The sequence below is a fragment of the Sceloporus occidentalis genome, unplaced genomic scaffold (assembly GCF_023333645.1).
Source record: "Sceloporus occidentalis isolate IW3139 unplaced genomic scaffold, rSceOcc1.0.p SCAF_8, whole genome shotgun sequence".
Classification (NCBI taxonomy): domain Eukaryota; kingdom Metazoa; phylum Chordata; class Lepidosauria; order Squamata; family Phrynosomatidae; genus Sceloporus; species Sceloporus occidentalis.
Window position 1 is genome coordinate 34,293,435 of NW_028316988.1, and position 13,939 is coordinate 34,307,373.

At 44.4% G+C, this 13,939-nt stretch overlaps 1 protein-coding gene across 8 annotated transcripts in view; it reads right to left on the bottom strand.

Moving 5' to 3' along the window:
• Nucleotides 1-1,114: 1,114 nt before the first annotated feature.
• The window catches only part of LOC149308649 (kelch-like protein 13), a 59,134-nt gene continuing 46,309 nt past the window's right edge, over nucleotides 1,115-13,939 (bottom strand). For all 8 annotated transcript variants that reach the window (XM_089536216.1, XM_089536219.1, XM_089536220.1 and 5 more), the window contains 3 exons: nucleotides 10,774-11,569; nucleotides 5,351-5,464; nucleotides 1,115-2,866 (listed from right to left, as the gene is read on the bottom strand). In XM_089536216.1, the coding sequence (XP_089392342.1) occupies nucleotides 2,379-2,866; nucleotides 5,351-5,464; nucleotides 10,774-11,569 (1,398 nt within the window). In that variant the 3' untranslated portion in view covers nucleotides 1,115-2,378. The remainder of the gene's footprint in view (nucleotides 2,867-5,350; nucleotides 5,465-10,773; nucleotides 11,570-13,939) is intronic.

Sequence of the window (13,939 nt, forward strand, 5' to 3'; positions counted from 1 at the left end):
TTCCTAGGAACCTTAGTTATCATACCTTTCCCCCTCTGTTTCTGTGAATTTCTTTTTATTCGTTTTACCCCGCTCGCCTTTTTAAGAGCGACACGCACCCACTCATCACACGCCTTTTCTTTGGCATATGACAGGATCGTGTATGCTTGCTTTCTCTCTTCCAAGAGAGGGGAGACAGAATGTTAATTGGATAAAAGTAATCTGTGAGCTCAGCTAGGGAAAGACAAAGCAACTGGCTCAAGCTCACCTTGTGAGCATTGTAGAGATTTCATCCTGCACCTCTCTTGGCTAAACCAGGGGTGGGCAACGTGTAGCTTGTGGGCAACATGAGGTCCCTTGAGCACCCTCCCAACAATTGTTTTAAAAATTCAGTGTAGTCTTTGTACCCAACTATGCAAAAAGTCCTCCAAATTTGTGAAAACATGCAAATACAACCCATCCCACCAGCACACTCTAAATATCTCCATTTTCCTCTTCAGTCCCTCTAAAAACAGCAACAAGAAGCAGCACCATATCACCTCCTGTCACCATTTGGAGAGGGACTGAAGCATAAAACAGAGGTATTTGGGTTTGTTGGGGTGGGGTGGGTGCAGCCCATAGGAAATATTCCCAGCCTTTACACAGCCTTGGCCTACCCCTTGCACTCTCATCCCAAGGTTGCCAAATGAGCATCGTGCTTACAGTGCTGTATCCGGAGGACTCCTTGCTGTTCTTATCCTATGCCTCGAGGGACAAACCCCTTTCAAAGTGGGCTCCAGAAACCTTCTTCCACCTGACTGTTGGGGAACACTTCTTGGACTCTGTCTTTCTCTCTGCCAAGAACCACGCAAGGCACAACGGTGCGCGCATACACCCTTTGCAGACACCGAATTCACAAAGGACTCTGCTGGGGCTTCCCAGGGGAGCTTCTGGAGAAAGTAGGTCAAGCTCCCCATTCCAGAAGCTCTTGCAAAACTGGCTTCCCAGCAGGTTGCGGCTGCCCACACACAAAGAATATACACAGATGTTACCTGGCAACAGGGGGGTGGGAGAGAAAAGAAGACAGCATTAATAAGACCTCTTTGGAGGAGGAAGAGCGCGTAAGAAAAAAAAACCCAGCCAACTAATTGCAGTTAAAGATTTTATTGAACAAAAGGAACACGGTAATCTGAATTCTCTGAGCAAAAGCAGCTCTCTCTTCAAAGCTGCGTTTTGTGCTAAATAACCGTATTAACTGAGATTTTATACAGAGGTGTGAGAGAGGTAAGAGTTCTTACCCAACCAAAGGATACTTGGGGACGGGAGTTTGGGAGAGGGTTGGAGAAGGCAGATTTCAACATTTCATCTGAAAAGGGACCGTTTCGGTCACACTTGGAGTGGCTTCCTAAGTTTAAAGAGGTTCTAGCCCTTGTCTACTGAAAATCCAGCGCAGGTGATCCAACTGGGTCACGGCGCAATTGCACGAATGTACGAACGCCTCGGGCTGCCATCGTGACTTGAGCTGAATCAGGATTTCTTATGGTGGAGAGGAAGAGGAGAGAAGAAAAGGGGGAGAACCACAGTTTAAAAACCTCAGACATGTTTCCGTTCTTTTTATGGACCAGGAAAAAAAAAGGAGGATCTTAATAGGTTATTTTCTTTTTTTAAAAAAAACAAACCCAACAACCCTGGCCTATACATTCAGGGTCTTCCTGTCGTATGTCTGCTACCTGCTTCAAAATGGCTGGGTTTCTCCTATTTGTCATATTCTCTGAAAAATTTAACCCACCCCCCCCCAAGAATCAAAGTCAGAAAAACAAAGAAGTCCAAGGGAAGAGGGAGGTAGCTGAGGCCAGAGAGTTGCCAAGGTTTGCACTGGTAGAGGCTGCCTCTCTCCCGACAGGTGCACCAAGGAAAAGACAGCCCTTTGGCTCCAAGGCATAGCAAACAAGGTCCCCCCCATCCATGGGTTGCATTTGCACATGTGCACACACACCCTCACCGACTCACTGGGCTTCCCACTTGCATATTCGCTTCGCACCTAACACACAACGCCACCAATGTACCTAATGCGGAGACAGACAGATATAGGATTTTTTTAAGACACCTTGCTTTCCTCATTTGTTAAGCATTTTGGCTTCAAAGGAACATATATATATATATATTTTGTTCCGCACATTCCACTGTCCTCCTCCTCCTCCGCTTGAGAAACATTCTGGACCAATGAGCGCAAGTCCGTCTCTCTTTTCTATTTCGCACCCGCCCCACCCCACCTGTCACTGTGCCAGTTGCTTCAGGGTTAAGCCTGGTAGATAGCTACTGAAGACAAATAAGAGGAGAACCCATGACGCAGTGCAACAGTCTTGGAACGACGACGTGGCGAGTCCGGCAGGATGTCTCTCTATTTCTGTCTCTCTCTCTCAGGGTGCCGAAAGGGGAGATTCTCTAGAAGGCGACCCCGTATTGTCCTCCGGAGGAAAGACTGTCAGCGTACAGGCACGGATCCCCCCAAGGGATTCTGGGAGGTCAAAGACTTTGTGCCACTCATCCTTCTCCGGGTCGTACTTCTGGACTATTTCCACCATGCAACGGTTATTCCAAGAATACCCACCCACGACATATATTTTGTTTTCGAACACAGCCACCCCGACGTCACTCTGACCGCGCAGCATAGCGGCGATTGGTGTCCACTGGTCAAGGGTTGGCGAGTAATATTCACAGCTGAGGACGTCGTCATAGTCACTGGTGCCTCTAAAATGGTTCCCACCGATTACGTAAAGCTTGTCGCCAACAGTACACATGCAGTGAAGGCCCCTGACCGTTGTCATCGGAGCCTTTTGAGTCCATTTGTCCGTGTCAGGGTCAAAGCACATGAGTTCCTTCTGGAAAGTGTCATGAGTGATGCCTCCTGGTTAGGAATGGAGGGGAGAGAATAAACAGGATGGAATGAATGTTAATCAGATTGACAACTGCAGGTTGAAGTATGTGAAAACACTGTAGTTAAAACAACAAGGATATCGAATAACTAGGGATGCAGAAAATTCTGGAAATTTGGAAGCCATGGGAAATACTCCCCCTTTTCATGGGGGGGGGGAGAGAACAGAATTTTTGGAAAATGCAATATTAGCCCCCCCTTCACAGATTGGATGCCATTTCATTACTTTGAGAACGTTAAATATTCATTATACTGCATAGGCTTTTGTTTGGCATAAAATGATCACGTTCAGAATATGGAAAGTCAAGTTTATCCAAATATGTTCACATTTAGGAAGACTTTTATCTAAGACTGTATGGTATTGAATCACTATAGTTCCTACTTTCTTGACAATAATAGGGAGAACTAGTAGAGACAAAATAATTTTCTTCTGTTAACCAATGTTGTTTTGTCTTTATTGGGATTTTTGCCTGCTCCTCAAGCTGGCAAAAGCAAGGAAGTTTCTTAGAGTTCAGGTGCTCCTTACAGTCCTGGACCCTTTAGTTCCATCTGCTGCAAAAAATGACATTTTTAAAAAAGTAATTTCAATTAATCTGTACTTGTAATACATTATAATTTTGTGCCAGATCAAGTTATATAAATATATATTGTATTTTACATTCCTACAGTAACAAAGGTGCTTTGAATCTGTAAAGAGGTAGTTAATATTGCATGTTTTTTCCACTTAAAAAAAATCCAGGGAGAAAAAAGGGGGGAAGCTTTTCCCCCCACATAGCTGCAAAATCTCTGGAAATTTCGCATTTCTCTAAAACAGCGAAGGGTCTGCAATTAAGAGTCTGCATTCTTAATTCTAACCCTATAATCCCATGGGCATGGTAGATTGATGAGTTAGCGCCAGAGAGACATATTGTTTAAAACTCTGGCCTCTGAATGTACATATGCTGCCTTCTCCAGGGTCAGACATGGGTCTCTCTAATCCAGTTCAGATGGCAGCAGCTCGCTGGGATCTTGGGCGGGGAAGGGTCTCTCCCAGCACCTGCTATCCCAGATCATTTAGCTTGGAGATGGCAAGAATTGAACTTGGGACCTTCGGTATGTGAGGCACGAGTCCCATCACCATGCTGTGGCCACATCCCTAGATTTGAATGTTGGAAGCCACACGCACATGATGTGGAGGAGGCATTTCCCTCTTCGAAATCCAAGCAGAGGCATTAAAAATCTCTTTTCGACTGAGATAAGATGCATACTAATGCTATGAGAAATGCTGCCACTTTTGAGGATAGCCAGAGGACTCTGAAGTCTAACCAAGGACATAAATGGTGGCATCTTTCAAATGTCTTCAGTGCTGTGTTTTAAAGGAAATCACAAATGTGGTCTCCATGCTGCTTCTAATCTTACATCTGTCTCCTACATATTTTGAAAAGAATATTTGCGGCTGGGATAAGTTGTATACTAACGCTATGAGAAATGCGGACGCTTTTGAGAGACAGCTAGAGGTGGAGAAATCCATCTGCAGAGTCAGCCTGGTTTCCGTTTTGGAGTCAGAATGTTCAGACTTAAAGCCTCTCAGCTGAGTGCATTATTTTTACACTGTTGAATCCCCAAAGAATTATCCTCTCCAGAGAGGGCTGGATGCCAGAGCAGCAAAAGTCTCTCCTGTTTCATTTTTGGGGGTATTTAGAAAGAGGTGGCAGCACAAGTTCAGTCAATACTCCTGACATGCTTTGCTCCAAGACAGGGACACCGTCTGTCCAAATACTGATGAAGCAGGAAAGACCTTTGCTACTCTTGCTTCCAGCCCTGTCTCTGGAGAGGACAATTCTTTGGGGACTCAACAGTGTAAAAATGCTGCATTCAGCTGAGATGCTTTAAGCCTGAAGATTTTAATGCCAAACCAGATAAAACGGAAACCGGACCGACTCTGCAGATGGATTTCTCCATCTCTTTGACTAGGCATTTGAGAGATGCCACTATTTATGTCCCTGGTTAGACTTCAAAGTCCTCTAGCTGTCCTCAAAAGAGGCAGCATTTCTCATAACATTAGCATACAACCTATCCCAGTTGAAAAGAGGTTTTTAAGAATATATATAATAGAGACACTTGTAGGATTAGAGGCAGCATGGAGACCAGATTTGCAATTTGCTTAAAAACACACCTCTAAATGTTTCAAAGAAAACAACCACAAATCATTCCTTAAAGAGGATGTTTCGAAAGAAGACGACAACCTACTGGCTAAGACAATTGTATCTAAAACGAGTGCTGGAGATTTAGCAGCATGATCCTACTGGAACAGCTTGGGGCAGGAGAATTATAGGAAATGATGCTTATGAAATGCCAGCAGAAGCTGATTTTGGAAAAGAACATTACCGAGAATGTTGGGTAGGAAGGTTATAAGGTTATGGGGATTTACAGGACACTGTTTGGAAGGGGTATGTTGTCAGCAACAGGACAGCGTACCTGAAATATACATCAGCCCCCCGTACACAGTCCCAGCATGGCCATAGTGAGGCTCGTTCATTTTTGCCACGTAGCTCCATTCATTCATCCTCGGATTGTAGCACTCCACTGTGGCTGTTGGAAAAACAAGGAAAGCAAAGTGAGGCCACCATCCGTCTTAGGATTCCTCTCTCTTCAATTCCCCAGATCACTCACGCAAGGCAGTCAGAAAGGGGAGGCTAAAGCCGCATCTTAGATACACCAGTGGTCTTTACCCCAGCCCTGAGAGGTAGGCAAATATTCTTAATGACCCGCTTTGGGGGGCCAGCAAACACAAGTCTCAGTTTTGCACAATGCTGCTGGCGACTGGCGTCCCAAATTGAAACATGACAAAATGGTTCTGACAAATTTACCAAAAACACAATATTCTTTGGGTGGAGGGAGATGGATGGGAGGGACAAACTAAGAATCTCACACTGTAGTAGAGGTTCCCCTACTAGCAGTAGGAGGCTGGAACAAGACAGTTTGTTGCTCTTGCTAGTTGTTCTACCTTCTTGGTAGTGATGAGACAGTAGTAGTGATGCTTGGACCTGGAGCTCATTCACACTACACAATGATAGTACTAGGCTTCCACCTTACCTGCTGTGGCATCCTGGGACTCTCTACCTGGTAATTCAAACATCCCTGCCTAAACTGCAAATCTCAGGATTTCATAGGATGCCACCATTGTACATAATGTATCATAATGGTATAATTGTGTACAGGCTGAGTCTCCCTTATCTGAAATGCTTGGTATAAGAGGTGTTTTGAACTTCCTTTGGATTTTGGAATATCTGTATTTGCATAAACTGTCTGTACATATTGAGATAACTGGGAGACAGGACCCATGTTTAATCACAAAGTTCATTTATGCTTCGTATACACCTTATAGCCAAAGCTAGAGGTGATTTTATACAATATTCTCAATAATTTTGTACCCGAAACAAAGTTTGTGCACACTGGACTATCAGGAAACAAAGGGGCACTATCTCAGCTACCCAGGAAGAATGTTTTGGATTTTGGAATATCTGGATTTCGGAGTTCCTGGTAAGGGAGACTCAACCTGTATTGTGAATAGTAACCTGACCAGGGAAAGACCTTCCAGCCAGCCACATAATAGGGCCTGCAAACTGGTCCAGCAGTTTCCGACTCACTCATTCATTCTCATTCTCTCTCTCTCTCTTGCACACACACACACAAGTCTGATTTGGTCCTAATTGAACATTTCTGATTCACTAAAGGATGGATGTGAGTCTGGTCCGGACTCAGCCAGAGGCCAAGTGCACTGTGCACAGGGAGAGGACATCATATATTATTTTTTCAGTTGCACCAGGATTTGCCAATGCTCGCCTTCTTAGAAAAACAAATCATATCCTATATTTAGCCCATCTAATTTGATCAGTGGTTTGAGCATTGGACTACAACTCTGGAGACCAGGGTTCGATTCCCAGCTCAGCCATGAAACCCATGAAATGACTCCTCTCTAAAGAAATATTGCCAAGAAAAACCCTTCATAGGTTCACCTTGGGATCAGAAATGACTTATAGGTACATATCTAACAACCACTTGATTGACTGCACTACAACAGTCCTGACACGTATTGATAAATACCATAAATGCAAACAGATATGTGGTCCATGGAAAAACATAGCATTGATAAATTTCCACCCCACATCTCTGCTTATCTTGGGGATAATAGCTTTGCATCTTTATGACCACCATTCAACGTCTGCCTGCTTCACTCATGTATATGAGACAAAGCATGAAAAGCAGAGCTTCTCTCCTCATCTCTCATCTCCTGAACCCAAAAAGGTGCATGTTCCCATACTCAGATCTGAGTCACCAACCAATGGTACACAGAACAACACATGCACAAAAAATGGATTCACCCACACATCACGAATCTAGCATCACACAGTCTCGGCAAAACAGTCTCACGATCAAATCAAACAAATGGGGTTTGTATGGGAACATCCCAGGCACAGGGCCCACAACTCGTCATTTTAATTCATTTATTTGACACAAGGGAGAAGGAAGAAGAACCCGCCTCCCCCCAAAAAGGGGGTCTATGGAAATGCAGTTCAAAACCAAAGGAATTTTTCTAAGCCTGCTTCTTATGCTGCCAACGTCTTTCTTTCAGTGAGTCTGAAAGGTTTCTTATGGGTTTTTTCTGTTGTAGAAAGAGAGGCTGAACACACACCTGCTTAGTCTTTTAAGTGCTGATGCTGCTTTTAGGAATGAGTTTTTAAAAATTATTTAAGATTTGCAATTATAAAGTTATGCAAACTTACTCTCTGAGGTTTTGTCCTCTAACGTTAAGTAAGATAAAGCAATCTGAACTAGATTTTATGGGCATGCTTTACTAGTTGCAGCACCTAAATCTGTGGGTGACTGCAGCAGATATAGGGGTCATATTTTATATCCCAGGACTATCTGGGGGTCACATGGACCACCTCAAAATAAAAGGAAAAGCCCAAAATAGCTATAAGTCCACTTCTTGTTTTCAAAAATGTCTATTTTGTTTATGGTAAACTATTTTTAATATTAAAAGTGGTGTCAAACTGGATTATTTCTGCAGTGCGGATGCAACCTAAACCAGCTTTCTCCAACCTGTTGCCCTCCCAATGTCTTGCACTACAAATCCAATCATCTTCAGCCAGCATGTCCAACACATCAAGAGAGCACCAGTTGGGAATGACTGCTCTCAGAAATGTCAGGTGCCCCATTTAGCTCTTCTCTGTGTCTTTTAAGATGCTCCACTTGGTTCTCTCTCCTCAATAAAATAAAGAAACATCAATCAAGAGTCTCAACTCTCTACAAAAGGCAACCTGGCAGCTGTCCCATGAGCAATTTGGAGTAGTGGTATTTGTCCTAAGCCTGTCTGGGGCTAAGACTACAAGTTTTATACAACCATCTCATTCTTCCTGTGTGCTTACTCATTATCCAAAGGTCAACTGCATACAGAATTACTTCAGAATGCACCTCTGGGCATCAGAGGGCTACAGAACGTCAGGCTTCTACTCCATCATCATCAATCAGTCCTAATTAGCTCACATGGCTAAATAAATTTTCAGGACACCATGGTAGATGCTTGCATTGGCTATTTCAAAGCTACCTTATACAAGGAAAACCCACTAACCACCCATTCCTACCTTCCATGACTATAGCAACCTTTCAGCGCACCCCAGACAAACTGCTTTGTATAGCTAAACCCGAACATATCCATAGGCACCAAGCCTGGCCAGGAATGTGTACTCGAAGGACTTCTGGTGCAGCAAGTCCTGGGGCTACACTACCCAGGAGAAGCAACCAAAGAACGCAGACAAAACCAATTGGATACAGGAAGGATTTTTGTGTTTGCAAGCCTCCGAGTCATTTCCAACTTATGGCGACCCTAAGGCGAACCTCCCCTGGGGTTTTCTTGACAAGTTTCTTCAGAAGGGGTTGAAGGAATGATGGTACCCACTACAGTTGAACAGAAAATGTGACCAAGAGATATCTGAAACAGCAATTCACTGGCAGTGTCCACTCTAGCCTAAGGGTAAAGCAGAACACTACCATCGTCTGCGCTAGAATGCATCACATTGGATCCAGATCTCCAGGTCTTTCATTAGCTAGTCCTATTTAAACTGGAGAAAGTGCCAAGGACTGCATCTGGTAATATCTGGGTGCAAAGTGTATGTGCTCACCCCAAGTCACTCCCCAACAGGTGAACCCCAACCAGTTTGGTTGCTTCCGAGTCGTCCCAATGCTTCACCTGTCATCAGTTGCCAAAATTATGTGAGTTAATCAAGTTGATCTTATTGCAGAAAAAAATGGGGGCTTTAACATGGTGACATCTTGGTCTGGTGAAGAATCTAGGACCACTTGGTGCAGCCATACTGATGAAGCTAAGTAAAGAAGACCTCTGAACACCTCAACCCAAACCCCATGGGCAAAGTACATTTGAAGCTAACTGTGCCAAAGAAGTTGTAGCATGAGCTTTTGTTACGTCTGAGGAAGTAGACCAAGTCACATCCTTACTGAGCTGGCTTTCCCCATATCCCATCCCATATCTCAAAATGTGAGAGACTTTGCTTGGAAACCCAGTTCATACCATCTTTCCATTGACTCTTCTCATCCCCTTTTGAGAGAAAAGAATACGAACCATCAGGCCTTGCACACCACACTCGTGCATGGCGATAGAGAGGGACATATGCCGATTCTTCTGAGTCATGAAGTTGGCTAATGTATGAAACAGACCTTGTATTCTTGTGCTGCACCAGATTGGAAGTCTAATGCCTTGCAGGATTCCTGGGGCTCCTCTGGCACATCTCTTCCTCTCCCAATTATACTATCGCTATTCAAGTGTAGCCATTCAGGCATAGTATCTGCGGTCACTTCCAGCCTGGCCCAAGCCAGGCAAACTTAGCTGTGCCTTATATGCCACGGGATTCTTACCACCACAAAAAACATGGCGTAAAAGTGAGTTGAACTGGCAGGGAAATCTTTTTAAAAACAACGTAAATCCTTGGTTCTAAATGAAAGCAAATGCCCCAGCTTCATTTGGAAAGAGAATCTTCCAAGTGACAGAAGGAACAATGCCCTCTGACCAAGGCTGATGAAAGGCATGTCTGAGGGAAGACAATACAATGCACTTCATTGCAAGGTTCTCCCAGCTGCATCCAAACACGTCAAGGAGAGTCACGTGGGTGCTTTTGCACCAAGAAAGTGAAACCCGAGACTCCTGCAACGTTAACAGAATGAAAATCCACTGATTTCCCTCCCTTCTAGCTATTTCTTTTAGAGCAGAAAGCGAAGATTGTGTCAATTCTTCACCCTTTGGCTGAAAATATCTATGAAGGTTGCAATAAATGTGAAAAACAGCTTGCAAAGCAATTAACATGGGAGTAGGGGAGGGAGAGAAAGAGCATGTTAGCCTCCAAATAAGAAGCATAGCTCGCTAGAACCTGATTTTTCATACAATTGCATGGAGCTCATTACAGAAAATCAGCATAACTATTTAACAGCCCATATAATGTTCAAGGTTACTGCTTAGGACAAGAACTGAAAATGACATGGATGCATTAAGCAGGAAGACATTAAGCAAGGATCATTATCCAGCAGCGGCGGATGGTGCTTCAAGAAGAACAGGATCACCTGGGCTCCGCACTTCGAGAGGCAGAGATGGCAGATGACCAGAACAAGGAATCTTAAAACTGCAAGATGTACAGTTCCCCTCATTTACAGAAGCCACAGTTAGCAAGATCACATCAACAGACCACAGTCATTTTGCTTTCAACATCCCACTCCTAAAGACAACAGGGATGTACACATAAGTTCATTGCAGTTACCTTAAAGTACACCTACGACAGTACAGAATTTGCTCAATTCCAGGACAAAAAGGGGACAAGGTGATGACTTACCTAATTCACCAGCTGCATTTCGACCCCCGACTGCATACAGATGTCCTTTGAGGGCACTTAGGTGGAAGAAGGTTCGCTTTTCATTTAAAGAAGCCACTTGCATCCACTTGTTATACCGAGGATCAAACCTGAAGACGGTGTCGACCGCCGTCTTTCCTTTCGTGTCGTAATTGCTCTGCCCGCCCACGACGTAGAGGAAGTTCCCGATCACTGCAATGCCATGCTGGTACCGGGGTGCATCCATGGGGGCCAGAGACCTCCACTCGTGCGCTTTCTCGTCATACATCCGCAGCTCCTTGCTGACCACCAGCTGCTGCCGGAGCACTCCCCCCAGAGTCACCAGGTGGGTGCTGTCCGATCGGATGGCCGTCCTTTCTGACTGCATGACCGGCTGCATGTAGGGCATCATTTGGTAATTGCTAGCTTCCAAGAGCAAGTTGACACAAGTGTTGTCAGTCCTCATGAAATCCACAGTTTGGACATAGTTGATGAGATCCTGTGGAGTCATCAGAGGGAACCGGATGTTCTTCATGAGCTTTGCAGCGCACTCCATGCGCAGCTCCTCATAGCGCAGCCAGCGACAGGCGGCCTTGAAGAGCTCCAGCTCCGTACAGTGCTTAAGGCTATTACTTGAAAGGACAAAGGCAAGGCGCTCAAAGGGGAGTTTCACAAACTCGCCGGTACTAAGCAGTGCCGGGAAGTTCTTGAGGATGAAATTGTTCACGTATTTATCTACTTCCGTAAGGTTGTACGTATTGGCAATCCGGCCCACTTCGACACAGTTCTCTAGGGAAACCTATTATGGCAACACAGGAGAGGGAAAGATGGATCAAAACTCTTTGAATTTCTGTCTTGATGTTCATTCAGGCATGCTGGGTAACCTATGTTAAGCCTAACAAAGTAATGGAAGGACTTGACAAATACCAGCACATACTCAAAGCAATACCAGGAACATGAATGTGTCTCCAAACTGATTTGTGCTAGAGCAAACCCAGCCGGATTTTGAAGAGACATGAGCACTTTGTCTGTTCAAGTCCAACTAACAAGCACCATGGGCAAATGAGAAGTTGCCTTGCTGACAACCAAGCCTCAACCTTGATCTATCTAGTTCCATACTAGCTACACAAGGATGGGCAACAAAGGGGACAGCAACCGATTCCCCACTCCAGATCTCTCTGAAGATCACACCACAAGCCCTGATACTTCCGTTTGCAGTTCCGCTCAAAATGGTGACAGAAAGTAACAATGCATAACTTTGTAGAGGTATTTAGGAGTAGTACAGGGCTCTGGAGTGTTTGTATGCATGGAATAAGGGTATTTCCATATGTTTCCACACATAGTTCAAGAGCCACAAAAGTAAGGTCCATGCGACTCTTCCTAGCTCTATTTGATGGAGATGCCAGGGACAGAATATGGGATCTTCTGCATGCAAATCACACACACTTTGCCAGCCCATGTACAAAATTGTATCGGCTTGCATAGTTATTAATCTTCGAGAAATGTTGCCAATAACACTGAGCTGACATACATGACAGGTTGTCAAATCCTAAGTGTTGCCCTGCTGGGTCAGGCTAGATGTATCCAGCATCTTGTTTCCAGGAATGGCCAATAAGATCCCTGTGAAATCTAGGTTACTAGGGAAGAAGACAAAATGGAAGCAGGAAGGCCCAGGAAGGAAGCAGAAGCCTGATTTTAGTAGCAAATTATAAAGGGAGGAGCATCAAAATCCTAAACTTTAATCCTGTTTTGCTCAAAATGGCTGTCAGCACTAGAGTGTTTACTGACATCCAAGATGCATCTGAGGAACTAGTCTCAACTCTACAAAAGCTCATGCTACCAACTTTGATCTTTCTGTTAGTCTCACAGGAGCTGCAAGATCCCTTGGCATGCTGATTTTCCAGACTAGATATGGCTATGTCTTTGAATCCAAGATGATGATTCCAATGAGTCCCAGAACTGACACTTCTTCTAAAACAAGCTGCTTTCTCTACTCTCTACTTTGCCCCTCTTCCTGCTCATATCCATCTCACTGGAAACAATTCAGAGGTCACCTCCAAAATCTTGCCACTGCAACTTACCAGTGTGCACTTAGCGTGCACAACCTTCTCCTGTACTGCCACCATAGTCAAAATCCTGAGAGCATGAGCCTTTTAGGAACCTTGCCTGCTTAACTCTGGGTTGTCTGAAGTGTCTTACTGAAGCACATCCCATGCCTCACCCTCCACCTCTGTCTGTTCTTCTGCCTGCCCAGGGTGAAAGCTAAATCAGACTTGGATTCTAAAAACACCCCCCACCACCACCACCCTCCATCAGTCACCATCCTCCATGGTTCATCATTTTGTTTGTTTGCTTCCTCCAGTTCCAGGGAGATTCCCTCATGATCATGAGGGATCATGAGTTCAAGAACCTGACAGCCCCTTGTGTATCTGGAGTGGGACTTAGCATGGGTCATCCCAAGATGATCCCTTAAAACCCATCACAAGCACTTCTGTACTGCCAAAAAGAAACCCACCCTAAAAACCCATGCTGCACCAATACTTCCCCCCCCCCCCCACAGGTCCTCTGACAAGTCCCAAATCATCTTGAGTCTAGGGAAGTTATTTCATCTCCTTAAAATCCCATATACTTAAGGTACAATTTGGACTGAATGCAAGGAAGCTCGTGATGGCACAGGAGATATCCTTAGGTGACATCTTCTGTACTGCAATACCCTGTTAGTTTTCCAATTCCCAGCTGACAGATTCCCAGTAAATTATTGTATTATTATTGGCCACTGCTCATGAGATACGCACAAACCAAAAGCTAATGAACTGATTTTTTTCCTTGCCCTTGAGCATTTACTCGCTAGATTATCTTCTTAGTTTAGCTAGCTATGCAGACTTGGTGTTCTAGCCAAATGCCAAGCTGTGTTACAGAGTCTTAATGGCTAAAACCTCAATCTTGAACATAGTTGCTTAGAAATGTTCATTTTCCACTGGCTGTCCCTCCAAGCAACTACTAAGGTTTACAGTTTTTATATAATCTTGTGTGTTATGCTGTTGGCAAAATCACACATTTCTCAACAAGTAATGTGTGATTACTACTGAATCAAATAAGGTTGCATTTAGTACCACAATCCCCAGTGAACTGTATGTCAGGTGATGTTTGTTGTGCGGCTTCGAGTAAT